The 25,079-nt window shown below is 39.8% G+C and overlaps 4 protein-coding genes across 4 annotated transcripts; 2 read left to right on the forward strand and 2 right to left on the reverse strand.

The window, feature by feature from the left end:
* Nucleotides 1-121: 121 nt before the first annotated feature.
* On the reverse strand, nt 122-5,376 carry LOC114499112 (olfactory receptor 5A2-like). Its single transcript, XM_028515064.1, is given in 3 exon segments — nt 122-150; nt 153-1,103; nt 5,364-5,376. Coding segments are annotated over 3 exon segments (993 nt in total).
* Nucleotides 5,377-9,268: 3,892 nt separating this feature from the next.
* LOC114500260 (olfactory receptor 4D6-like) lies at nt 9,269-10,213 on the forward strand. The gene has a single exon (XM_028516904.1). The coding sequence runs from the start codon at nt 9,269-9,271 to the stop codon at nt 10,211-10,213; it is 945 nt and encodes a 314-aa protein (XP_028372705.1).
* Nucleotides 10,214-19,423: 9,210 nt separating this feature from the next.
* LOC114500253 (olfactory receptor 4D9-like) lies at nt 19,424-20,604 on the forward strand. Its single transcript, XM_028516898.2, has one exon. The coding sequence runs from the start codon at nt 19,625-19,627 to the stop codon at nt 20,558-20,560; it is 936 nt and encodes a 311-aa protein (XP_028372699.1). The 5' UTR covers nt 19,424-19,624; the 3' UTR covers nt 20,561-20,604.
* Nucleotides 20,605-22,649: 2,045 nt separating this feature from the next.
* On the reverse strand, nt 22,650-23,799 carry LOC114500877 (olfactory receptor 5A2-like). The gene is given in 3 exon segments (XM_028517635.2): nt 22,650-23,314; nt 23,317-23,707; nt 23,710-23,799. Coding segments are annotated over 3 exon segments (945 nt in total). The 3' UTR covers nt 22,650-22,850.
* Between the last annotated feature and the right edge of the window lie 1,280 nt (nt 23,800-25,079).

A 25,079-nucleotide genomic window follows, 5' to 3' on the forward strand; every position in this document is an offset into this window, starting at 1 on the left:
GTAAACTGGTTAGGGGAATATTGGAAACAGTCTGACCAGAAAAAATTATTGTGTAGATTGACTAGTCCAAAAGCACGTGAAAGTCTGCACAACTGATGTAGCTCATACTTTATTGTAATCACTAGCTCAGGGTCAGAAAAATGAATGCCTGTGAGAAAGCATGCCATACCTTTCCACAGATTGCCTTCTGGCATCTTTAATATCCTTATTCTTAGGACTGTAGATGATGGGGTTGGCCATAGGGATCACTAGAGCATAGAATACAGACACTACCTTGTCCTGGTTTAGGGAGTAGCTGGAACTGGATCGCATGTACATGAAGAGACCAGAACCATAGAAGAGGGTCACAGCAGTCAGGTGAGAGGCACAGGTGTGGAAGGCCTTGGTCCTGCCTTTGACAGCTTTGGTCTTCAGGACAGCAGCAACAATGTTACCATAAGAGATGAGGATCACAAGCACAGACACCACTCCAGCAACAACACCCACAATGAAGTTCAGCACCTGGCTGCTGAAGGTATCAGAGCATGACAGAACCAAGACTGGAGGAAAGTCACAGAAGAAGTGGTTGATCAAGTTGGGCCCACAGAAATCATGCTGATAGACAGAGTATGTTTCAATGAGAGAACAAAGGAACCCACCCACATAGGCTCCTGCCACCATGTTCCAACAGAGTGTATAGGATATGAGGGCCATGTAGAGCAAGGGGTTGCAGACTGCAGCATACCGATCATACGCCATGGCTGCCAAAAGAAAGCATTCTGTGAGCCCCATTCCACAGAAAATGAAGTACTGTGTGGCACAGCCAACAAAGGAAATGGTTTGCTGCTTTGTGATGATGCCAGACAACATCTTGGGAGTTGTGGAAGACACATAGCAGATATCTAGGAAGGACAGGTGACTGAGGAAGAAGTACATGGATGTGTAGAGGTAGGAATCTATCCTGATGAGGGTGATGAGGCTCAGGTTCCAGGCTAGGGTCAGGAGGTAAATCCCAAGAAATAACACAAAAAAGAAAATCTTCATTTGTGGGTGATCTGAAAAACCTAGGAGGATAAATTTTGTCACAAGTGTGTGGTTCCTTCCTACAGCAATAGACCTGCTTCCTACATAAAGGAAAGAAGAAATCTTGTGATCAGTTAGATTTTGTTTGCCACTATGTGAGAGGATGTTCCCTGGAAGATGATATGAACAGGTAACACCAAATCAACTGTTGTCCCAGCCACCTGCTAGGCAAAGTCTTCTCAGAGAAAGTTGGTCTGTGATAATCTCGTGGGGCTGTTTGAAACCTCTACATTCTATATCCTGCTGAGCAGTGGAGAATCAGTCTAACAGAGAAGAGAGTGATGAGGAGGCAGGAATCCAAGTTTTATCCATATTCCATTGCTAACTTTCTAGGGATGGTGGAAAAGTCACTTCAACTCATTGGATCCTCATTTTCTTAACTGAAAAATGAAGAGGTTGAATCAGAGGAGTCTCAAGTTTCCTTTGGACTTGGGTTCTTATGGCATTTTAGACTTGCTGACTTGAAGATAAAACCAGATTAACAACAAAGTTAGAAATTTCTTATATTTATACATCTTTATTATGAGAATCTAAAATAAGAGCTAAATACAAAAAGCTATATTATTTGACATATTCGATTTTGAGAAAGGAATTTCAATGCATTATAAAAACAATCCACTACTTTAGGTAATAGAACTAAGAGAAATATATACATTTAGAACTAGACGGTTTTTTTCTAATTATATGACAACTTACTGAATTGAAAAGATCAAAATTTACGCTAAGCCCATCAGCACCACTATGGGATAGAAGGACTACATGGGAGGAGAAGAGAAGCAACACCAAAGTTGACTAAAACTGGGTCAGCCATGGTGGTTTAGAACGAGCAGAAATCAGTATTTCCTGAGCAAAAAAGAATGAAGAGCGTTCATTAAATACTTAAGAATGATATTTAAAGTAGGCAGGAGATCTTGCAGTAGTGAACACACAACACAATATACAGATGATGCATTATTGAATTGTATACCTAAAACTGATATAGTCACCCCACTGTCACCCCAGTAAAGTCAATAAGTTTTTAAAAATTAAAAATAAATAGATAAAGTGGGTAAGAGACAACTTCAATCTCATCAGACCAGACCAGATTATTATTTTTAACACATGAGATAAGCCTCAAGTGTCAAGTTTTGTTTCCAGTCTTGCTTCCAGAAAGAGTAATTAGAAAAAAAAAAGTCATCAGGAGACTTCTTGCTCTCAACCCCTTACCCAAAGAATTAGGAAGTGACATACATTCTAAACAGGAAGGAGGTCCCTGACCTCCAAAAGTTTCCCTGATTTGCATGCTCATGCCTGGGATTCAACCACCTGAAACTCATCTGTTACTTTAAAGCTGTCCTCCTTTTACAAGGCCAAACATTCCTTTTAAAAAGACATTACTTTGTCTTCAAGTTTCATAGTCATTAGAACAGTAAGAATCTAGAAAGTGAGAGGCTTAAGGAAGAGAACACCCAGGACAAGTCTCAGACCAGAAGAGGGCGCTCTCACAGACAGACTTCAGGAACCTCACAATGTGACTGGGGTCTGTTTATACAACGTTGACATAAATTTGTACCATCTCACTTTCACAGCAAAGACACCTGTCAAACCAAAACTGGCAACCCAAATGGTCAAGCCCATAAATATTAAGACATTTGAAACTGGCAAGAGCTAATTCCATGATGTAATATGTGTACAACATTCTGGGTCTTGCACACAAATACAATCTTATCTGTTTCATTGGTTTTAGTATCATTGTCTAATTGAAGGATCATTCCCAAGACACTCCCCACCATTCACCCACAATATACATAAAGAAATTAACACTGATCGAGTGCCTGCTAGTCACAGAGCATCTTGCCAGACGCTTCATGGCTGCTGTTTGACACAGTCAGCACAAAGCTATTTCTCAGATGATCAAGGTTCAAATCCCAGCACCAAAACTTGCCAACTCTGACAATCTGGGGATGTCACTTTTGCTCTCACATCCTCAGTCTCTAAATCTACCAAGGGGATACTACTCTTTCAAGGTTGATTTAATTTTCATATCTATTCTGCAAAATAGCTGTGGGAATTAAATTATATACATATATGTAATTTCTGTAATTTACAGCTCAAGGAAAAATATCTCCTCTTCTAAGTTCAAGGAATTGGTACACCTTTCACAGTAACAATTCAGGGATTTCAATCAAAAATCCCTGATGATATATCATTCCGATTTGTTTCTAGAGTAACATTCACTGCAGGATATCCTTCTTGCTCCTTTTCTTCTGGAGTCAACTTATCTAGAAGAAAATTGAATTTATGGTGCTAAGAACTCTTACCCTTCAACTTTGACTGTTCTTCTCAGGGCTAGTCTCTAAACTTAATTTTTAAGGACAAAATAGAAGAGTGATAAAACAGAGTCCCTTAATTGACTTTTTAAGCCACCTGATCATGCAAGTAGTCTAAACACACCAATTAAAAGACAGAGACTACAAAGTGAATTCAAGACCCAACTATACGTTAGAAAACATACACTTTTTATAGAAAAAAACACACTTTGCATATAAAAATACACTGCAATTAAAACTAATGCAATGAAGAAAGATAAACAGAAAGAAAGCTGGAGTGGATATACTGATTTGACATAAAACAGATGTCAGACCAAAGAAGATCATCAGAGATGAAGGTATGGTCTTTATAATGATAACAATAGAAAGGTCAGTTCTCTGAGAAAACATAACAATCCTTAATGTGTGTGCACTTCACAACAGAGTGTCAAAATATGCAAGGCAAAAACTGATAGAAATAGGAGAAATAGGCAAATCCACTATTATGCTGGAGACTTTGACACCACTCAATCAGTGACTGACCAATCCACTAGGCAGAAAATCAATAACAGTGCAGTTGAACTGAATAGCAACATTAATCAACTGGATCTAATTGATGTTTATATTTTATCCAACCACAGCAGGATGCACATTCTTCTCCAGTTCACATGAAATGTTCACCAAGATAGACCACATTCTGGGCCACAAAACTCACCCTCACAAATTACACACAGTAAGCTCTCAGATCACAGTGGAACAGAAAGCAGTAATCAGAAGTTAGATGACATTAAAGTCCTAGAAGAGAACATAGGTAGGAAAATCTCAGATATTTCACACAGAAACTTTTTTACTAACATGTGCCCTAGAGCAAGGGACATAAAGGAAAGAATAAACAAATGGCACCTCATCAAAATAAAAAGCTTCTGCACAGCTAAAGAAAACAGTATCAAAATAAAAAGAGAACCAACTGTATGGGAAAACATATTTGCCAATGACACCTCAGACAAGGGTTTAATCTCCAAAATATATAAAGAACTTACACGACTACACTCTAAGAAGACAAGGAACCCAATTAAAAAATGGGCAAAAGACTTGAACACACACTTCTCCAAGGAGGACATACAGAAAATCCAAAGACACATGAAATGATGTTCAATATCGCTAGCTATCAGAGAGATGCAAATTAAAACTGCAATGAGATACCACTTCACACCAGGCCATCATAAACAAAGCAACAAACAAGTGTTGGAGAGGTTGTGGAGAAAAGGGGACCCTACTGCACTATTGGTGGGATTGTAGACTGGTACAACCACTATGGAAAGCAGTATGGAACTTCCTCAGAAAACTGAAAATGGATCTGCCTTTTGACCCAGCAATTCCACTGCTGGGACTATATCCTAAGAATACTAAAACACCAATACAAAAGAACCTATGCATCCCAATGTTCAGAGCAGCACAATTGACAATAGCTAGGTGCTGGAAGCAACCTAGATGCCCATCAGTAAATGAATCGATCAAAAAGCTATGGTACATTTACACAATGGAATTCTATGCAGCAGAAAGAAAGAAGGAGCTCCTACCCTTTGCAACAGCTTGGATGGAGCTGGAAACCATTATGCTAAGTGAAACAAGCCAGGCAGTGAAAGACAAATACCATATGATCTCACCTTTAACAGGAACCTAAACAACAAAACAAAGAAACAAGCAAAATATAACCAAAGACACTGATATAGAGGACAGACTGACAGTGACCAGAGGGGAGAGAAGAGGGAATTTCAGGGGAGAATGAGAAGGGTTTACAGGAACAAATTTAAAGGACACATGGACAAAAACTAGGGGGAGGGTGGTGATGGGAGGGTAGTGGGGAGGGTTGGGTGGGTGGGCTGGGTTGGGAGTAAAAGGGAGAAAACTGTACTTGAACAATGATTAAAATAAAAGAAAACAGAAGTTAGATGGGAAAATCCCAATATTTACACGTGTCGCTTAGCAACTTCTTAATAACTCCCATGGCACCTGCAACTGCCATCGTCCTATTTGAAAATTATTTTTCCTACAAATAGCTGACAAATTCCCCATGCTGATTATTATACTATTAGACTTCCACTCAGTGTCTCAGAGAGCAGTGTGGACAGTGCCTGTGTCTGGGTGAGGAAGAACAGAGCCATGAAGATGGGGAGCCCTCCAGGCTTGCCTTTCTAACCCAAAGGTAGGTGAGGTCAGCCTGAAGACACAAAAGCAGGCTACTTTAGCTTGGCAAACATATACTTATGTACTTTCCACAGTGTCCAGTCTTCAATCCCTGAAAGGTAAAATATCCTTGTGTAAGGCTTGTTATACATGTCATTTAAAACTGAAAGACTTAAGTTGACTAAAAACTCCTGCTTTCACATAAAATGTCAAGCCTGAAGACACATTCAAGTTAAAGGTGATTTTTATTGTATTAAAACTCATTCCATAAATTTTAACTGAGCACCTACAATGTTTAATAAAACCATTGGTACCACCCCTTTCTTTAAAAATAATATCAAAAGCTAGCGGGGGCAGGCAGAGAAACACACTTGTATAAATGACATTAGCATTACGGTGGAACTAACACTTTACATTTTGACAGTGCTTTGAAGTTTACAATGTGCTCACATCTGAGTTGTTGTTGAGTTGTCAACAAAACAGGATAAGGGGGCAAAAGGGGGGAGTTCAAGGTGAGGCTGGAGATGGAATAAAGGAGAAGAGGTACTTTGTTGGGTAAATATTGCAGAGCAGGCATCCATCATTCATTGATTCATACATTCATTCATCATTCACCTTTTTGATAAAAATTATTGGGTAACTAATATGTGCTGTATAGAAGCTGGGTATACAATCCTGACCAAACAAAATCCCTGCCTTTAAGGGGTTTACCTTTGGAGGAGGGAACAGAAACAAATAGACACATAATGACAGAGAGTAAAAAAAAATGCTAAGTCATAACAAGTAACTCCCCACTGCAAAGCAAGCCTTACACTCCCCACTCCATGGAAGAAGATTCTGGAGTGCATAGCGGTTGAGCTGCTCAGGGTCACACGGTAAAACTCTAAAACACTTGAACCTGAATTCAAAGGCTGTGTTCTTTTGAATAAGCTGCTTCTAGGTTCCAAAATGCAACCCTGAAGTCTCAAGATACAAGGGCCACCATCTGGTCCTGACCTGACCTGGTGCCTGAGAGTCTAAAACCTCTAAGGTGAGTGGACAGAGAAGAAAGGAGAATCATATGAATTTAAAAGAGAAGCCAAGAGTAATTAGATTCCATCTCTGGAGACATGAATTGCCTGGTCCCCAGTTCTCCACTGGATGCCTTCATTATCAGTTAAAATTATAAAATTCACATCATTTGATGCAGTAAATCTATGTCTGGACTTCAAGGTGCAAACACAAATGCATTTACAAAATGTGGAGTTCAGCATTATCTGAAAACAGTGATTAGGACCCAAATAGGCAAACTGGAGAGGGCTATGGATAAATTTTGTGGCCCTTCACCTCCCACACATCCTGCACATTCTGGAAGTCTGACCCCTGATGCCACCCCTTCACCCCTACTTTACACAGTCCTTTCCAACCCCTGCCTCCTAAGACTGCTGTGCTGTCCAGGCTGGTGCCCCATTCTGACTGAGTCTTCATCACCAATGCCTATTCTCCACAGGCCGGATTGCCATACACCTATGAAAACCAGGCTCTGCCTTAGTAACCAATGTGTTTCGCATCGATTTCCACACAGGAGTAGGGAGATCTGACAGCAGGAACAATAAACACGTGCAATAAAACAATAAAATGCAAGTAAGAAACTGTTTAGGGACCACAGTTGAAAAAATACACAGTAGGAAGTGAAGCCTCACATAGGTTTGTAAGTGGATGAAAGACAAAAGGAAGAAAAATGTCCCAGTCATGCTCTAAGAGGAAGACACTTGGGTCTAGAGCAAATGTTTCCCTTGGGGTCTCAAATGAGGGGAGCTGAATGGATCCTGTCCTCAAAACTGTAACAAATAAGTTGGTTGCAGGGTGATTTATTATGCCTTTATTTCAGAAAAAAGGTGCTCTATTTTTTTCATCTTGTCTACTCTCTTCTTTCCTATCCTGTTGTCTTCACATCTAATTCCATTGCTTCAAATACCAGGACTACATCCTTACTTTCTATCATTGAACTGATTTTCAGTCACCTTAACAATCTGAATTATCAAAAAGGATGTGGGATATGAGAGTCCTTAGACATATAGACGTCTGTGTAGAAAAGAATTTTGTCCTCTGATGGCCAGGTACTTGATTTGGAAAGAACCTAGTTTGCTATAATACAGAAATAAAAGAAAATCACTAGAATTTGTGTCCACAATCCTGGTTAAAATTCTCTATTTTCTGTGAGTTCAACTATGTTAGATTCTGCTTACAAATGAGATCATGCAGCATTAGTCTCTCTGCATCTAGCTTACTTCATTAGACATAATGCCCTTCACTCACAGAAGCAGACTGTGGAATGGTGATGACCAGGCCTGGGAGGAGAGCAAAATGAGGAGGTGAAGGTCAAAGGGCACCAAGTGTCAGTTAAGCAGGATGAGTGAATGTAGCTCTAGATGACCATATTGTATACCTGAAATTTGTTTAAAGACTAGGTCTTAAATGACCTCATAACAAAAAAAAATACAAAAAATGCATAAAAAATTTTAATTCTTCATCTTTCACCAATGTATATAGACCGATCCGGGAAAAATAAACATCCTTCTCTGTTCAGTGCAGTCATGAAGAGGGTGGGGTTAAATCACCTCTGAGGTCCTGACGCTATCATGATCAGTTGGTCCATGATACTTCCCTGTGCTCTGAACAGTGATTGAAGCTCTGCATGCTACCTACTGCCCTGTAGGCCTGAGTGAGGTCCTCGTGTCTCAGAGGACAGGGAGGAGTACTTAGGAGGTCTTGATTAACCTCTTCCTTTAAAGGAAAATGTCAGGATTAAATAAGCAGACCATTTAATTCACTATTTAAACCTTGTCTACCAACTGTAATTCTGAATGTAAAGGGAATGATGGTGGGAGTGGAGGTACAGTACTGAGGGAAATAAAGGGGGGGAAATCAGACAACTATAATAGCATAATAAAAACAATATTTTTAAAAATAAACAGTAGGATTCTTGCTAAAGGCAAGCCAAGAACTTAGGAGTTAGATATCAAGGGTGGAGGGGGAGGAACTTGATCAGAATCTAAGGTAGGGGCTTCTTGCCAAACTGACTCAGCAGAATGCTGGCTAAAACTGCACTCAACAAGGAAAGACATGAAAGGCCAAGGTCAAGTTCTAGTAGAGAAGAGAGCTCAGAGCAGCCTAATGAAATTTGGTCAAGAAAGGAGTCTTTGTCAAGTCAGAAAAATTATTTTGGTTCAACCCCTTGATTTGACACTTATTAACTTTGCAATTATGATAATGGAGGCAAGTCATTAACTGCTCTGAGCTCCAGTCCCCCCCATATAAAATGGAGATAATCATAACCACTCTACAACTCCACAGAGACATTATGAGTATCAACATCAAAATGAGATGTTAAAGGGAAAACCTTGGGTAACCTAGAAAGCTTTGCAAATTGCATGCATGAGGAAGTTCCTCTTACAGTACTTAAGGTAAGCCAGAGTCAAATGACTATTGTCCTCTCATCTCCCTGTGGTCAGAGTAAGGATGCAGAAGTGTGACGGTTCTCCCTGCCAACTCACAGTATGTACAGTAGGAAAGAATAACCTTGCAATAAAGAATTTCCAGATCATTGCTCTGAGGAGTCACAATCATTTGGAGGCTTGAAAGGGCTTTATAACAATGTATGATAAATGATGTTGCCATCTCATGATACCATACTCCAAATCCTAACCTGTCTTCTCCCAATGTAGACCTGGAAGAGAGTGATTCCTATCATGGGCCAGGGTAACCACACCCACGTGAGGGAATTTGTCTTCCTGGAACTCACACGCTTCCGGGAGCTGGAGTTTTTCTTGTTTGTGTTCTTCCTTGCTGTATATGCAACAACCCTGCTGGGCAATGCCCTCATTGTTGTGACCGTGACCTGTGACTCCCACCTCCACACTCCTATGTACTTTCTCCTAAGGAACAAATCAGTCCTGGACATTGTTTTCTCATCAGTCACTGTTCCCAAGTTCCTGGTAGATCTTTTGTCAGACAGGAACACCATCTCTTACAATGGCTGCATGGCACAGATCTTTTTCTTCCACTTTGCTGGTGGGGCAGACATTTTCTTCCTGTCTGTGATGGCCTATGACAGATACCTTGCAATCACTAAACCCCTGCATTATGTGACAATTATGAGGAGAGAGGTGTGGGTGACTTTGGTGGCAGCCTCCTGGGTGGGTGGTGGTTTGCACTCAATCGTCCAGATAATTCTGATGCTTCCACTCCCCTTCTGTGGCCCCAACATCCTGGATGCCTTCTACTGTGATGTGCCCCAGGTGATTAAACTGGCTTGCACCGACACCTCCACTCTAGAGCTTCTCATGATCTCTAACAATGGGCTGGTGACCTTGCTGTGGTTCCTCCTGCTCCTAGGGTCCTATACTGTCATTTTGGTGACACTTAGATCTCACTCTGGGGAGGGCCGGAAAAAGGCCCGCTCTACCTGCACCTCCCACATCCTGGTGGTGACTCTTCACTTTGTGCCTTGTGTTTATATCTACTGCCGGCCCTTCACTACGCTGCCCATGGACATGGCTGTGTCCATCAATAACACGGTGATCACTCCCATGCTGAACCCCATGATCTATACCCTGAGAAACCAGGAGGTGAAGTCAGCCATGAAGAGACTGAAGAGGAGACTTGGACATTCTGAGGGTAGTAAACTGGGGTGAACACTCAGACTCACACTGGAAATCCACCTGATTTGGTTTTCTCAAACTGTTAGCCTGAGGGGAAGAGACACTGAGCTCTTTCTCCAGTCACTTCTAAACATACTCATAGCCCTTCAGCTCTGGTAGGAGAAACATGAGAACAAAAGGAAGAGAGGGTAATGAGCAACATAACTATAGGCTCGTGGATTGGGAGAAATATGGGGTATAAGACTGCAATCAATACCCTAAATGCTATTTTGGTAGAATCTGTGATTCTTAAACCCACATATTTTGCTTTGCTTTCACTTCCTGTAATATGAAAATAATTTGTCTACTAACAAGGTTGTCATGAGAATGAAACAGGATGAATGTTGAGAGGATGAGAGTTGCAATGGTGAACACTGTCCTGGCATTAATCAGGCATGCAATCAATATTCCCTATTGCTTATCCCTCTATCCCTACATGTGCTCATATATAGAATATGGGGGCACTTATTTCATACATGCTTTCTGTCAGAACAGTTATGTCCCATTGATTATTAAAATCACTTCTTGATGTTGTATTTCAAATACAGAATTTTCAGTATATTTCACCAATTACTGTAAAGAGAAGGAGTATTTTAATTTATCTTAAGCCAGATATATACATGGACAAATCTACACATGGACCAAGCATTTCTTATCCTCAGGTCCATTCTACTTGTTTTCCCACGGAAATTAATCTCAAAAGAACTTGTGCAGTTTGTATCTGCACAAAATTCACAACGATAATTCATTTTATGTTAACTTGAACTTTCTTTTTCCTCTCTATCTCCTCTTTCCATCTCACCTCCAAGACTTTTATAATTGGAGTAAAACTATAGTCTTTGCCTATATATGCATAGACAGTTCAAGGCAAATCATAGCAGTACCAAAAAGCTGCCTAAGAAACGCCTTTCCCAGTACTCAAGAACCATTTTGCATAAAAGCAGAGAAAAGAAACACATGCTTAGATCAGGGTCATTAGGAATAGTCACAGGGTCTGCATTGTGATCCACCTCTCACCCATGGGAAGGATTCCAAGTGAGTAGACATATACACAGTGAATCTTCCTTCTTTCTCTCTGTTCACCTTAAATTTATCTTTCAGCCTCAGTAGTCATTTAAAACCTAACCAAGGGAAATAAGGGATTTCAGGAAATTGTAGCACACAGAACAGTTTTTGCAAGAGGTTATGATGCATTAATATTTGACCAAGACGTCCCAGTAGGTGACACATCTGTGACCTTCTCTGAGTCCTGGAAAGCAGACACTTTGGGCCAAGCCTCCCAATCATATGCCAGTGCTTTTCAAATTTTTTGATGTTACTGACCCTCGACAATCTACATTAGGTATTTTTTCTAATTTTTCTAAAAAATCGTAGATAAGTAGCACTGCCACAAGAAAACATATCACCAACGATATACCATACATCTTTTCATGTACTGAGGCTCCATGAAGGGCCACATATCACTGTAGCATCTCACACTTTTTGACCCCAAAGGACCAATGTTTGCACTCTTGGGGAGTTGGCCACATAACAATGGATGATCATATAGTAATAGATATTTCTTTTGATATATTTCCTCAAACCTCAGAAAATCACAGAATAGATTTATGGCTTCTGGTGCCTTCCTAGAATTTTTAAAGCATAGAAATGTGGGCAGCTTTGTGCCTATGTGTGTGTGTGCATATGTGTGGAGTTACATGCAGTAATGACTCATGTTTTATACTACTTATTAAGTTTTAAAATACTTAACTCCCACTGAAAATCCAACACTACCATAAGAATGTACATCCTATTTCTACACTCACATTCAATAAAATTTCCTTCACTAATTCTCATATTAGTCTTCAACCTGAGAGACTGGAGCATATGGCGGGGACACTGGAATAAGCAGAAAGCCATAAAGACATGACTCCTGTATCTGCCTTTCCCAAGGTGACTACATCAAACTATAAAGCCTTTGCACTGCAAAGAAAAACATTAACAAATAACAAGACAACATACAGAATAAAAAAAATATTTGCAAAGTATATATCCAATAAGGAATAAATAGTCAAAATATTTATAGAATCCATACAACTCAACAGCAAAAAAAAAGTGACCAGAAGAATGAATAGATATTTTTCTTTATTTTTTCCTGGCTTATGAACAACAGAAATATATTTCACACAGTCTGGAGGCTGAAAGTCCAACATGAGGTTCGAGCACGGTCAGGCTCTGAAGAGAGCCCTTTTCTGGGTTACAGACTGCCATCTTCTCATTGTATCTTCACATGGTGGAAAGGGGATGAGAGAGGGTCCCTCCTATAAGGGCACTAACCTCATTCACCAGGGCTCCACCCTCATGACCTAATTACCTGCAGAAGTACTAGATCCTGATACTACCATATTGGGGATTAGGATTTCAACCTACTAATTTTTCATTATGTATTGGTTTGAGTGTGCAGCTTAGTTCTTAGACAATCATATTCTTTACATGCTTGATATTTCCAGTACTCCAACTGGCACCATACATAGTTATCACAATATTATTGACTATGTTTGCTATGCTTTACTGACCTTCCCTCGACATTTTTGTGACTACAAATTTGTGCTTCTTAGTCTCATCATCTCTTTCACCCAGTGCCCAATCCCCCCTCCCCTCTGGCAATCACCAGTTCTCTCTGTGTATCTAGGAGTGTACTTCCATTTTGTCTGTTCACTTGTTTTGTTCTTTAGATTTCACATATAGGTGAAATCATATGGCTTTTGTCTTTCTCTTACTGACTTATTTCACTGAGCATAATACTCTCTAGGTCCATCCATGCTGTTGCAAATGATAAGATTTCATCAATGTTTATGGCCAAGTAATATTTCATTGGATGTATGTGCTGTGGCTATTTTATCCATTCCTCTATTGATGGGCACTTGGGTTGCTTCTATAGCTTGGCTATTATAAATAATGCTGGGATGAACATAGGGATGCATGTATTGCTTCAAATTAGTGTTTGGGTTTCTTTGGATAAATCCCCAGAAATGGAATACTGTGTCATAAGGCAGGTCCATTTTTAGTCTTTGAGAGAACTCCATACTGTTTTCCATAGTGGCTACACCAGTCTGCATTCCCCCAACAGTGCACTAGAGTTCCTTTTTCTCCACATCCTCACCAGTACTTGCAGTTTTATTGATGTGATGTGTGAGGTGTCTGACGTGTGTGAGGTGGTATCATATTGTGGGTTTAATTTTCATCTCTCTGACAGTTAGTAGAATTGAGCATTGCTTCACATGTCTATTGGCCTTCTATTCTCCTCTGGAGAAGTGTCTCTGAACAGATATTTTTCAAACCAAGACATATGAATGCTCAACAGGTACATGAAAAGGTGCTCAGCATCACTAGGCATCAAAGAAATGCAAATCAAAAAAGCTGAGAGGTAACTATTGGCAAGGACATGGAAACTTTTGTGTATTGTTGGCGGAAATATAAATTGGTGTAGCCACTATGGAAAACAGTTTAGAGGTTCATCAAAAATTAGAACTTCTGGCCAAAATGGATGCATAGGTGGATAAACTTAGCCTCCTCACACAACTAAAAGAAAAACAACAACACATTTAAAAACAAAAAAACATTGAGACTGCGAGAAAATCACACTGTATGGAAGTCCAACAACCAAGTAATTGAAGAAGAAACACTCACCCAGACCTGTACCAGGGGCAGAGTTGGGCAGTGAGGGCAAAGAAGACTCCCGGCAAGGCAGGGGCTGGAGAACTGGGGCAGGTGGTGGCTGGCTTATCTGCATGCAAATCTGGGCAGCCCCATATTTTCATGCAGATAAACCAGGAGGAACAACTGGGGAGTGAGACTATCAGAGAATCCAGGGTTACAGTGTAGGGAAATAAGGCCTCAAAACCTCTGACTGAAAACACCTGTGGGTGTTGTGGCAGTGGAAGAAACTCCCAGCCTCACAGAAAGTTCATTGGAGAGACCCACAGGGTCCTAGAATATTCACAAGCCCACACACCCAGAAATCAGCACCAGAAGAGCCCAATTTGCTTGTGGGTAGCAGAGGAAGTGACTGAAAGCCAGCAGAGTGCTGAGCAAGTGGCACTGTTCCCTCTTGGATCCCAACCCACATAAAGCACCACAACACAGTGACAGAGGTTGCCCTGCCCTGTCTGGTACTTAAGGCTCCACCCCATACCACCTATTGGCCTCACTAAGACAAAAAAAAAAAATAGCCCAAATGAAACAACAGATCAAAGATCCAGAAAAAATACAACTAAGTGATGAAGAGATAGCCAACCTATCAGATGCAGAGTTCAAAACACTGGTAGTCAGGATGCTCACAGAATGGGCTGAGTAATGTTGAAAAAAAAAAAAGAGGAAGAAGTGAAGGCTCTGAAAAGTGAAATAATGGAAAATGTACAGGGAACTAACCAATAGTGACAGAAAGGAAACCAGGACTCTAATCAACAGTTTGGAACAGAAGGAACAAATAAACACTTAACCAGAACAGAATGAAGAAACAAGTATTCAGAAAAGTGAGGAGAGGTTTAGGAACCTCCAGGACAACTTTAAATGTTCCAACGTCTGAATCATAGGGGTGCCAGAAGGAGAAGAGGGAGAGCAAGAAATGGAAAACTTATTTGAAAACATCATGAAGTAGAACTTCCCCAATCTGGCAAAGGAAGTAGACTTCCAGGAAGTCCAGGAAGCTCAAAGAGTCCCAAAAAAGTTAGACCTGAAGAAGTACACACCATTGTAATTACATTACCCAAAATTATAGGTAAGGAGAAAATCTTAAAAGCAGCAAGAGAAAAGGAGACAGTTACCTACAAAGGACTTCCCATTAGACTATCAGCTGATTTCTCAAAAGAAACCTTGCAGGCAAGAAGGGGCTGCAAAGAAGTATTTCAAGTCATGAAAGGCAAGGACCTACACCCAAGATTACTCTATCCAGCAAAGCTATCATTTAGAATGGAAGGGTAGATAAAGTGCTTCCCAGGTAAGGTCAAGTTAAAGAAAGGAGTTCATTATCACCAAGCCTTTAGTATATGAAATGGTGAAGGGACTTATCTAAGAAAAAGAAGGTGATCAAAAATATGAACAAATGACAACAAAATCACAACTATCAGCAACTGAACAAAAATAACAAAAATGAAAATGAACTAAGCAAACAACTAGAGCAGGAACAGATTCACAGAAATGGAGATCACATGGAGGTTTATCAGCAGGGAGATGGAGGGGGAACAATGAGGGAAAAGGTACAGGGAATAAGAAGCATAGATGGTAGGTACAAAATAGACAGGAGGAGGTTAGGAATAGTATAGGAAATGCAGAAGCCAAAGAACTTAAATGTACAACCCACAGACATGAACTAAAGGAGTGGAAGGCAGGTGGGAGGGGCAGTGCAGGGTGTAGGATAAGTGGGACAACTGTAATAGCATAATCAATAAAATTTATTTAATAGAAAAAATAAAAAATGGAACTACCTTATGGTCCAGCAATTTCATCCCTGGTTTTGTATCCAAAGGAAATGAAATAGGGTCTCACAGAGGCATCAGCACTCCCATGCTCAATGCAGTATTATTTGCAATATCCAAGATATGGAAATAATCTCAGTGACCACTGATGCAAAGAATGGATAAAGAAGATGCAGTATGTAAGTCTGTATATGTGGTATATATAATATTTTGCATGTATAATATGAAACCACATTTCTCTGTGCATTATACATGGGATTATTTTACCAATTATTATATCTATGCTGCATAATCATTACAGCTATGTATAACATGCATCCTTATTTTTCCCTCAAAAAAGAATGGGAAAATTTGGGAAGAAATATGTGCACTATACATGGCAAAATAAGGTGTGTATAAGTGTACATGTGTGTCTGTGTATATAAACTTATATATAACAGAATGTTATCAGCCATAAAAATTAAGGAAACTCTGCCCTTTTCAACAGAATGAAAGGACTTTGAGGGAAATCAATCAGACAGAGAAAAATAAGCATGTTATGATCACATATCCATTTGGAATCTAAAAATCTGAACTCACATAAACAGAGAGTGGAGTGGTGGTTGACAGGTGCTGGGGGAGGGGTGAGATGGGGAGACGTTGCACAAAGGGGACAAGCTTCCAATCTCAAGGTGGGTGAGTTAGGAGACCTAATGTATTGCATAGTGATCACAGTTAACAATACTGTACTGTGCCCTTGAAAGTTGCTAAAAGAGTCCATCATAAATGATTTCACCACAAGAAGAATTCTGTGAGGTGATGGAGGTGTTAGCTGACACTACAATGATAATCATGTTGCCATATATAAATGGACCAAATCAGCACACTGCATACCTTAAACACACACAATGGTACATGTCTATTTCATCTCACCACACCTGGGAAAGAAAGCATTATCCATCTCAATCACACAACTTGCCTCCTGCGGTTTTCATCTTTCTTAACTAGTTTAACATACTAAAACAAAATATAAACTCAGTTAAATCTAAAGCCATCATTACTCTGCCAACAGTGGAGTGGCATGTATTGTATACATTCTATACAAGATGAAACGATTTAATAATTGAGTTAATTTTATATAACTATTGTCATTGTGTAGGCTGTCTACACAATTTATCTAGCTATATCCCAGTTGAGAGACTCCATGTGAGTAAATTGTGGAAAACAGGAAAAATGTGCATTTTTCCCAAACATCTGCAAAGCCATGTTTCTCTACATGTGGAGAAGCAACATCATGAGACCATGATCACTGTGTGTATAATTAGAAACTAAACTGGTGGAAAAGGGTCTCAGGTCGACTTTGCTTCATCTAGCTTTTGGCAATCTAATTGAAACTCATTTGTATATGGTGTCCTCTGAGCCTGTTAGCCATGAAAATTGGACCCTTGTCATCTCTTGGGCACAAAATTTGGCAGGTTTTCATGGCATTCTCATTGAGCCATGGGTAAGAGAGTAAGTATCTTATACTGCCTCTAAATAATGTGGACAGCTGGGAAAATGTGTCTGTGTGTGTGCATGTGTGTGCACCTGCACATCTGTGAAAGTCTCAGTAACTTTTTAATAACTCCCATTGAAACTACATCACCAACAGCAGAATCAGACACTTGACTTGCACTTCCTTGTCCAGTAATATTCTCTTTGCAATCCTTGTATTGGGTGTGAGGCTGACAGACTTGTATATAAGATAGGACCACAGTGGAAGTGAAGAGATTCTGTGGACCTGCCCTTTCTCTCCTGACAGGTAGGCAAATATGCTAAGGTATTCAGTGTTCCAAAAGGCTTTATCTTCAGAAACAAAATTTTCAAGAATTAATGTCACCAGTGTTCTGTTCTGCACTGTACCTTATAGAATACATATTGTGGCTGGAGTTTCAGGACCCAAGAAATCAGGTAAAGGCATCCAACATCTAGCTAAGGGTGAAGGTTATGCATAGTGAAATTGAGATGTCCTTGTTTGCATGATGTATAGTTTGACTTTGATATTTTCCAGGTATTATATTAAATGCTTCATAGCAAAGATGGTCTCAGTGATGGAAAAAGCACAGGTGGGTGTTAACCATTGGGAAGAAAGACATTGTGTTCAGAGGGATTCAGAAATGTGGTCCATTCAATGTGCGAGAAGGCATCACTAATTTGTGACACTTTGACTTTCTTATTGGTGAGGTTGCTTCAGACTAAAATCAGTGTCAGCTGGGTTTCCAGAGCCTATGTCTGCCTAATTCTTATCGTCAGACAGACCTTAGCAAACATTCTTATGACACGAAATTAGCCCCTGTCTACACATAGAAGGCTGAGGGGGAAAGACAACAGTTTCTGCCTTCCTACTTCCACCTCTCCCTTCCCTTCAGGCCAACACAGATTCATAACATGTTCCATGTGAAAAACAAGAATAGCATTAATACTTACAAAAGGATGGTGGTGAAAATTAAAGAAAACAACTTTTCCAGCTTCTTGTTTTAAACTTTCTTTTTATTGTTGATATTAATACAGATGCCCCCATTTTCCCCCACCTCTGCCCACCTCCACTGAGTCCCCATGCCTCTTCCCTCTGGGCATCACTACACTGTTGTCTGTGTCAGCACTCGGAAAATAGTCACTTTTGTTACTGCTGGAAACCATGATATTTCTTATCACACCTCCTATCCCACCCAAATCTACCTCTACTTCTGTCATGACACATTTCACATTTTGTCATACATTATATTCATCAATTTACACAAACCATCCACTTTGGATAAGCTGTGAGTGCCTTGAAAATGTGATCCAATTTATCCATGTACATTTGGATACTGCTAGAAATGTTCACTTCTTAAGTATAAGGTAGAACAAATAACTATGAAATTCCTAAGAAGGATCAATAATAGCTGATTTTTAAAAGAACATTGTTCTAATGATACCAGGGTCTCCCCCTGCCATGTGATGCCTTCACTCTCCTGCTTCTGCCCCACAAAGGGAAAGAGGCAGAGAGCATGACTGACACAGTAGGGGCCACTTCTCAGAAGCAAGTCACTGTCTTCATTCTGCCCCATACACTCGAGCAAGGATCACGTCAGTTATACAAGATGTATAAGGTTCTAGAGGTCTGCTGCACAGCCCTGTGGCTGTAGTTAACAATACAGAACCATGCACTTGAAATCTGTTAAGAGGGTAGCTTTCATCTTTAAGTGTTTTAACTATAACACAAAAATTGATGATATACTTTGAGATCTGGATTTACACATCATTTCAATCTGTATCCCAATAGAAAATTATACATATGTTTAAGTAATTATGCACATAATCAAATCAGCACAAAGTAATTATAGTGACAAGTTACACAGAATAATAGGCTGTAATTTTAAGAAATTCAACAATAAAGAATCAAGAGCAAGGAAACTGATTCATGTCACAGCAATGTTGCAACAAGAAACAGAATGACATCCTTTTCTTTAGCAAGACCCTGTTGAAGTGAATGGAATATTTTCTAATACAAATATTAAACTTATAAATGATAAACATACAATGGAAGAAACTGTGTCTTCCATATCATTGTATTTAATGCTTCAGACAGTTCCTGACATTCAATGACTATATGTGGAATAAAAATAATAATAAAATTTTTAAATGAAAATAAGTTGATTAAAATATGCTATGTAAAGGTCTCTACTTAACATAAATGTTTATTCTCTCCAAAACAGTTTTATACACAAAAAGAATTATTGAATGACTTTGCATATAATAATCTTATTTGATCACCAAACTGACTGCAATCACAGAAGTTTGCACAACTCCAAATAATTGCACACAGTGCAGCCACATGGGCATCGTTCTGAACTGCATTCTCAGTGCTTAGGAAGGAAACAAAAAAATAGAGAAGTAGCTCTCCATATGAAGTAGCTGGAAACACAAGAGAGACAGAGATGATGACTCCATGGAGCCGAAAAACCACACCAGAGTAAAAGAATTTATTTTCCTTGGCTTCACCCAGAATCAAGACCTGAGTTTGGTCTTCTTTCCTTTCCTGTTTTTGGTGTATGTGATAACTCTGCTGGGAAACCTCCTCATCGTGGTGACAGTGACCTGTGAGTCTTCTCTTCACATCCCCATGTACTTCCTGCTCTGTAATCTCTCTGTCGCCGACATCTGCTTTTCCTCCATCACGGTTCCCAAGGTTCTGGCAGACCTTCTGGCACAGAGAAAGACCATCTCCTTCAATGGCTGCTTCACCCAGATGTTTTTCTTCCACCTTGTTGGAGCGGTGGATGTATTTTCTTTGTCAGTGATGGCATTCGATCGGTATGTGGCCATCTACAAGCCCCTGCACTATGTGACCATCATGAGTAGGGGGTGCTGCACTGCCCTCATTGCAGCTTCCTGGGTGGGGGGCTTTGTCCACTCCATGGTCCAGATTTCCCTGCTGCTCCCACTCCCCTTCTGTGGACCCAATGTTCTCGACACTTTCTACTGTGATGTCCCCCAGGTCCTCAACCTCGCCTGTACAGACACTTTTGCCCTTGAGCTCCTCGTGATTTCCAACAATGGCTATGCAGCTATCCTGTTGTTCTTCTTCCTCCTGGGGTCCTACACAGTCATCCTAGTGATGCTGAGGTCTCAGGCAGGGGAGGGAAGGAGGAAAGCCATCTCCACCTGCACAGCCCACGTCACTGTGGTGACCCTACACTTTGTGCCCTGCATCTATGTCTATGCCAAGCCCTTCACTGCCCTCCCCCAGGATAAGGCCATCTCTGTCACCTTCACTGTCATTTCCCCTCTGCTGAACCCCTTGATCTACACTCTGAGGAACCAGGAGATGAAGTCAGCCATGAGGAGACTGAAGAGAAGACTCGTGCTTTCTGAAAAGCTTTAGAGAATTTTTTTCCTCCTTTTTGTCCTCCTTCTTACCATCTTTGAAAATGTCCATCAAATAAACTGTTTATTTAAAAATTCGAGTTAATTTTTATATTTCTGCTAAGATACACATGACTTTCAAAAATTATGAACAGCATGAAATAATAATGTAAAAATATGGGTTTCATGTTACAAAAGAAAGTAGAGAAATCAACTGTTGGCCAGAGAGGTATGTATTGTTGCAATGAAGACTTGGAAGAAATTATGAAAACAAAATGAAAATACACTCAAACAATTTTATCACATTGTAATTGTTGTGGCGTTTTTTTTCCCCAGCTCTATTGAGGTATAATTGACCAATAGAAATGGCATATATTTAAGAGGTGCAACTTAATATGTGCATACACTATTTATAGGCTTTAAATAGCAGGATAATGATGCATGTTTTCACAGAATTTCAGGGGCTCGGTTATAAATATACTGATGAGGGATAAAGATAAACACAGAGAGAAAAACTAAGAGACTACTGAAATAGACCCAGGAAAGGAGTAATGGAGACATGACTTAGGGTGGTAAATGAAGGAGGCAATAAGATTTTTTTAAAACTGTGAAGGTCGAGCCAGTGGGATTTGCTGATGGGTCTGGGGTGGATTTCATGGCTACCTGTGCACCTGTGAGAACTCCTTTGAACTTGAGTTTTTTCTATTTCCCTAAGAACTGCTTTCTATGTGCAAAGGAAGTAGCACAGGTGAGAAGTACAGGCATACCCTCTACTGAGACTATTATATCCCAATTTGACTTGGCAATCCAAACCTACTTAATTTGTGTCTTTAGCCATTAACCTGGATTTTTCTTAATGTATACAAAATTGACTAATACCAGACACTAAGCTAAAGCCCTTTTCATGCATATTCTCCTTTAATTGTATGAATTCTATGAGGTAGACACAATATTTATTCTCCGTTTACAGGTGAGGAAAATAACGCTTGTAAGTAACTTACATAAGTTCACGTGTCTGCAAAATGGAAGCAATTGGATTAATAACCACAGGTGTCCTGACTTAAGAGCACAGTGAATTCTTAACCACTCTTTTCTGTAGTCTGCACATTCACTTTCCAATGCATGAAAGCCATTAAGAAGATCACATTTTCTAGCAAACTAAGGAAGTGTTTTCTGTTTCTTTGACTCCCATGGTGATAAGTCATTAAATAATAATAATAATAATAATAAAATAATAATAATATCACTTCTTTAGCATTTGTTATATACACAAAACACTATTCTGTTTCACATTTGCTGACTCATTTAATTCTTCACAATAAGCCTATATTATTGCTATTTTACAGATGAAGAACTAAGGCACACCAACCCCAAACAGCTTGCCCAAGGACTTATAGGCAAATACTTATTTACTGCATAGCTAAGAGAAGCCACAGCTAAATAAATGGATTCCAGATTTCCACTGATGGTTTAAAGACACATAACTTCTGAGAACAATCACTCTCTTAAGTTCCTTCACTAAGTTCTCCTCTAGCACTTATCACAAAACTGCTGAAAACAGAACCCTTCACCCCAAGTGAAGGTGTGCTCCTCTTCTCTAGCTCCCTAAGAAACTGTTGAGTGCTGTTTAGAAAGCCATTACTTTGGACTTAAATGATGATTCCCTGGTTTTGTTCAGAGCATTACAGAGACCACTTTTTGTAGGGCTGATTGAATTAGCCATGGGGTTGTCCTATTTGTTTGGTCATGAAGACCTTAATCAGAAATTTTCCATCTCTGTCCTGCTAATACATCTCAACAGTCAGTACTATACCCCACAAGTCACCAGACCCCTCATTGCTGTGATTCTCAGCACAGGGAAGCTGCCTGCTCCTGTGCTCTAAGAGAAGCAAACTAGAACCTCATGAGAGGGGAAGGCAGCTGTTTTAGAAAAAGTGTCTCCCTCCTCAGGTTACCATGCTATGTATCCTTATCCTACCTTAAGAGTCACCACCCTGAATGCTGGACTAACATTTTTTCAATGTCTTCCTCCTACACACACAAACTCTATTTTAATGTTTAGGTTGTTCAGTCTTTGCCATGGTAAAGTTGTGTGCTAAATTGAACATTTAGAATCTCAATCTATGCTGTTTGTTCCAGAAACCAAAACTGGCCAAATTGTTTTCCAATAACCAATAGGTAAACTGGTTAGGGGAATATTGGAAACAGTCTGGGCAGAAAAAATAGTGGGTAGATCCACTAGTCCAAAACCAGATGAAAGTCTGCACAACTGATGTAACTCATACTTTATTGTAATCACTAGCTCAGGGTCAGAAAAATGAATGCCTGTGAGAAAGCATGCCATACCTTTCCACAGCTTTCCTTCTGGCATCTTTAATCTCCTTATTCCTAGGACTGTAGATGATGACCAAAGGGATCACCAGAGCATAGAATACAGACACCACCTTGTCCTGGTTTAGGGAGTAGCTGGAACAGGGTTGCATGTACATAAAGAGACCAGAACCATAGAAGAGGTTCACAGCAGTCAGGTGAGAGGCACAGGTGTGGAAGGCCTTGGTCCTGCCTTTGACAGCGTTGTTCTTCAGGACAGCAGCAACAATGTTACCATAAGAGATGAGGATCACAAGGACAGATACCACTCCAGCAACAACACCCACAATGAAGTTCAGCACCTGGCTGCTGAAGGTATCAGAGCATGACAGAACCAAGACTGGAGGAAGGTCACAGAAGAAGTGGTTGATCAAGTTGGGCCCACAGAAATCATGCTGATAGAGTATGTTTCAATGAGAGAACAAAGGAACCCACCCACATAGGCTCCTGCCACCATCTTCAAACAGAGTGTATAGGATATGAGGGCCCTGTAGAGCAAGGGGTTGCAGACTGCAGCATACCAATCATATGCCATGGCTGCCAAAAGAAAGCATTCTGTGAGCCCCATTCCACAGAAAATGAAGTACTGTGTGGCACAGCCAACAAAGGAAATGGTTTGCTGCTCTGTGATGATGTCAGACAGCATCTTGGGAGTTGTGGAAGACACATAGCAGATATCTAGGAAGGACAGGTGACTGAGGAAGAAGTACATGGGTGTGTGGAGGTAGGAATCTATCCTGATGAGGGTGATGAGGCTCAGGTTCCAAGCTAGGGTCAGGAGGTAAATCTCAAAAAAAATAACACAAAAAGGAAAATCTTCATTTGAGGGAAATCCAAAAACCCTAGGAGGATAAATTTAGTCACAATTGTGTTCTTTCCTACAGCCATAGACCTGCTTCCTACATAAAGGAAAGAAGAAATCCTGTGATCAGTTAGATTTTGTTTTTCACTATGTGAGAGGATATTTCCTGGAAGATGATATGAACAGGTAACACCAAATTAACTGTTGTCCCAGCCACCTGCTAGGCAAAGTCTTCTCAGAGAAAGTTGGTCTGTGATAATCTCGTGGGGCTGTTTGAAACCTCTACATTCTATATCCTGCTGAGCAGTGGAGAATCAGCCTAACAGAGTAGAGAGAGATGGGGAGGCAGGAATCTGAGTTTTATTCATATCCCATTGCTAACTTTCTAGGGATGGTGGAAAAGTCACTTCAACTCATTGGATCCTCATTTTCTCAACTGAAACATGAAAGGATTGATCAGAGGAGTCTCAGAGTTCCATTGGACTTGGGGTCTTATGGCATTTTAGACTTGCTGACTTGAAGATATAAATCCAGATTAAAAATAAAGTTAGGGACTTCTTATATTTATATATCTTTATCATGAGAATCTAAAATAAGAGCTAAATACAAAAAGCTATATTGTTTGACATATTCAATTTTGAGAAAGGAATTTCAATGCATTATAAAAACAATCCACTACTTTAGGTAATAAAACTAAGAGAAATATATATATTTATATATATAAAGATATATATATTTAGAACTAGACATTTTTTTCTAATTATATGACAACTCAATACATTGAAAAGATCAAAATTCAGGCTAAGCCCATAAACACCACTATGGGATAGAAGGGCTATGAACATACCTCCATGGGACAAGAAGAGAAGCAACACCAAAGTTGACTAAAATTTGGTGAGCCATGGTGGTTTAGAATGAGCAGAAATCAGTATTTACTGAGCAAGAAAGAATAGAGAGCATTCATTAAATACTTAAGAATGATATTTAAAATAGGCAGGAGATCTTGCAGTAGCGAACACACAATACAATATACAGATGATGTATTATAGAATTGTATACCTGAAACCTATATAGTCACCCCACTGTCACCGCAGTAAAGTTAATAAAAGTTTTAAAATTAAAAGTAAATAGATAAAATGGGTAAGAGATAACTTCGAGTTCATCAGGCCAGAACAGATTATTGTTTCTAACACATGAGATAAGCCTCAAGTGTCAAGTTTTGTTTCCAGTTTTGCTCCCAGGAAGAGAAATTAGAAAAAGGAAAAGTCCTTGGGAGATTTCTTGCTCTCAACTCCTTACCCAAAGAATTAGAAAGTGACATATATTCTAGACACCAGGGAGGTCCTGACCTCCAAAAGTTTCCCTG

This window comes from Phyllostomus discolor, chromosome 6, assembly GCF_004126475.2.
Source record: "Phyllostomus discolor isolate MPI-MPIP mPhyDis1 chromosome 6, mPhyDis1.pri.v3, whole genome shotgun sequence".
NCBI classification, from domain to species: Eukaryota; Metazoa; Chordata; class Mammalia; order Chiroptera; family Phyllostomidae; genus Phyllostomus; species Phyllostomus discolor.

Bases quoted from the DNA above. Each gene is read 5' to 3' on its own strand.
- LOC114500260 (XM_028516904.1), top strand. From the start codon at position 9,269: ATGGGCCAGGGTAACCACACCCACGTGAGGGAATTTGTCTTCCTGGAA.
- LOC114500253 (XM_028516898.2), top strand. From the start codon at position 19,625: ATGGAGCCGAAAAACCACACCAGAGTAAAAGAATTTATTTTCCTTGGC.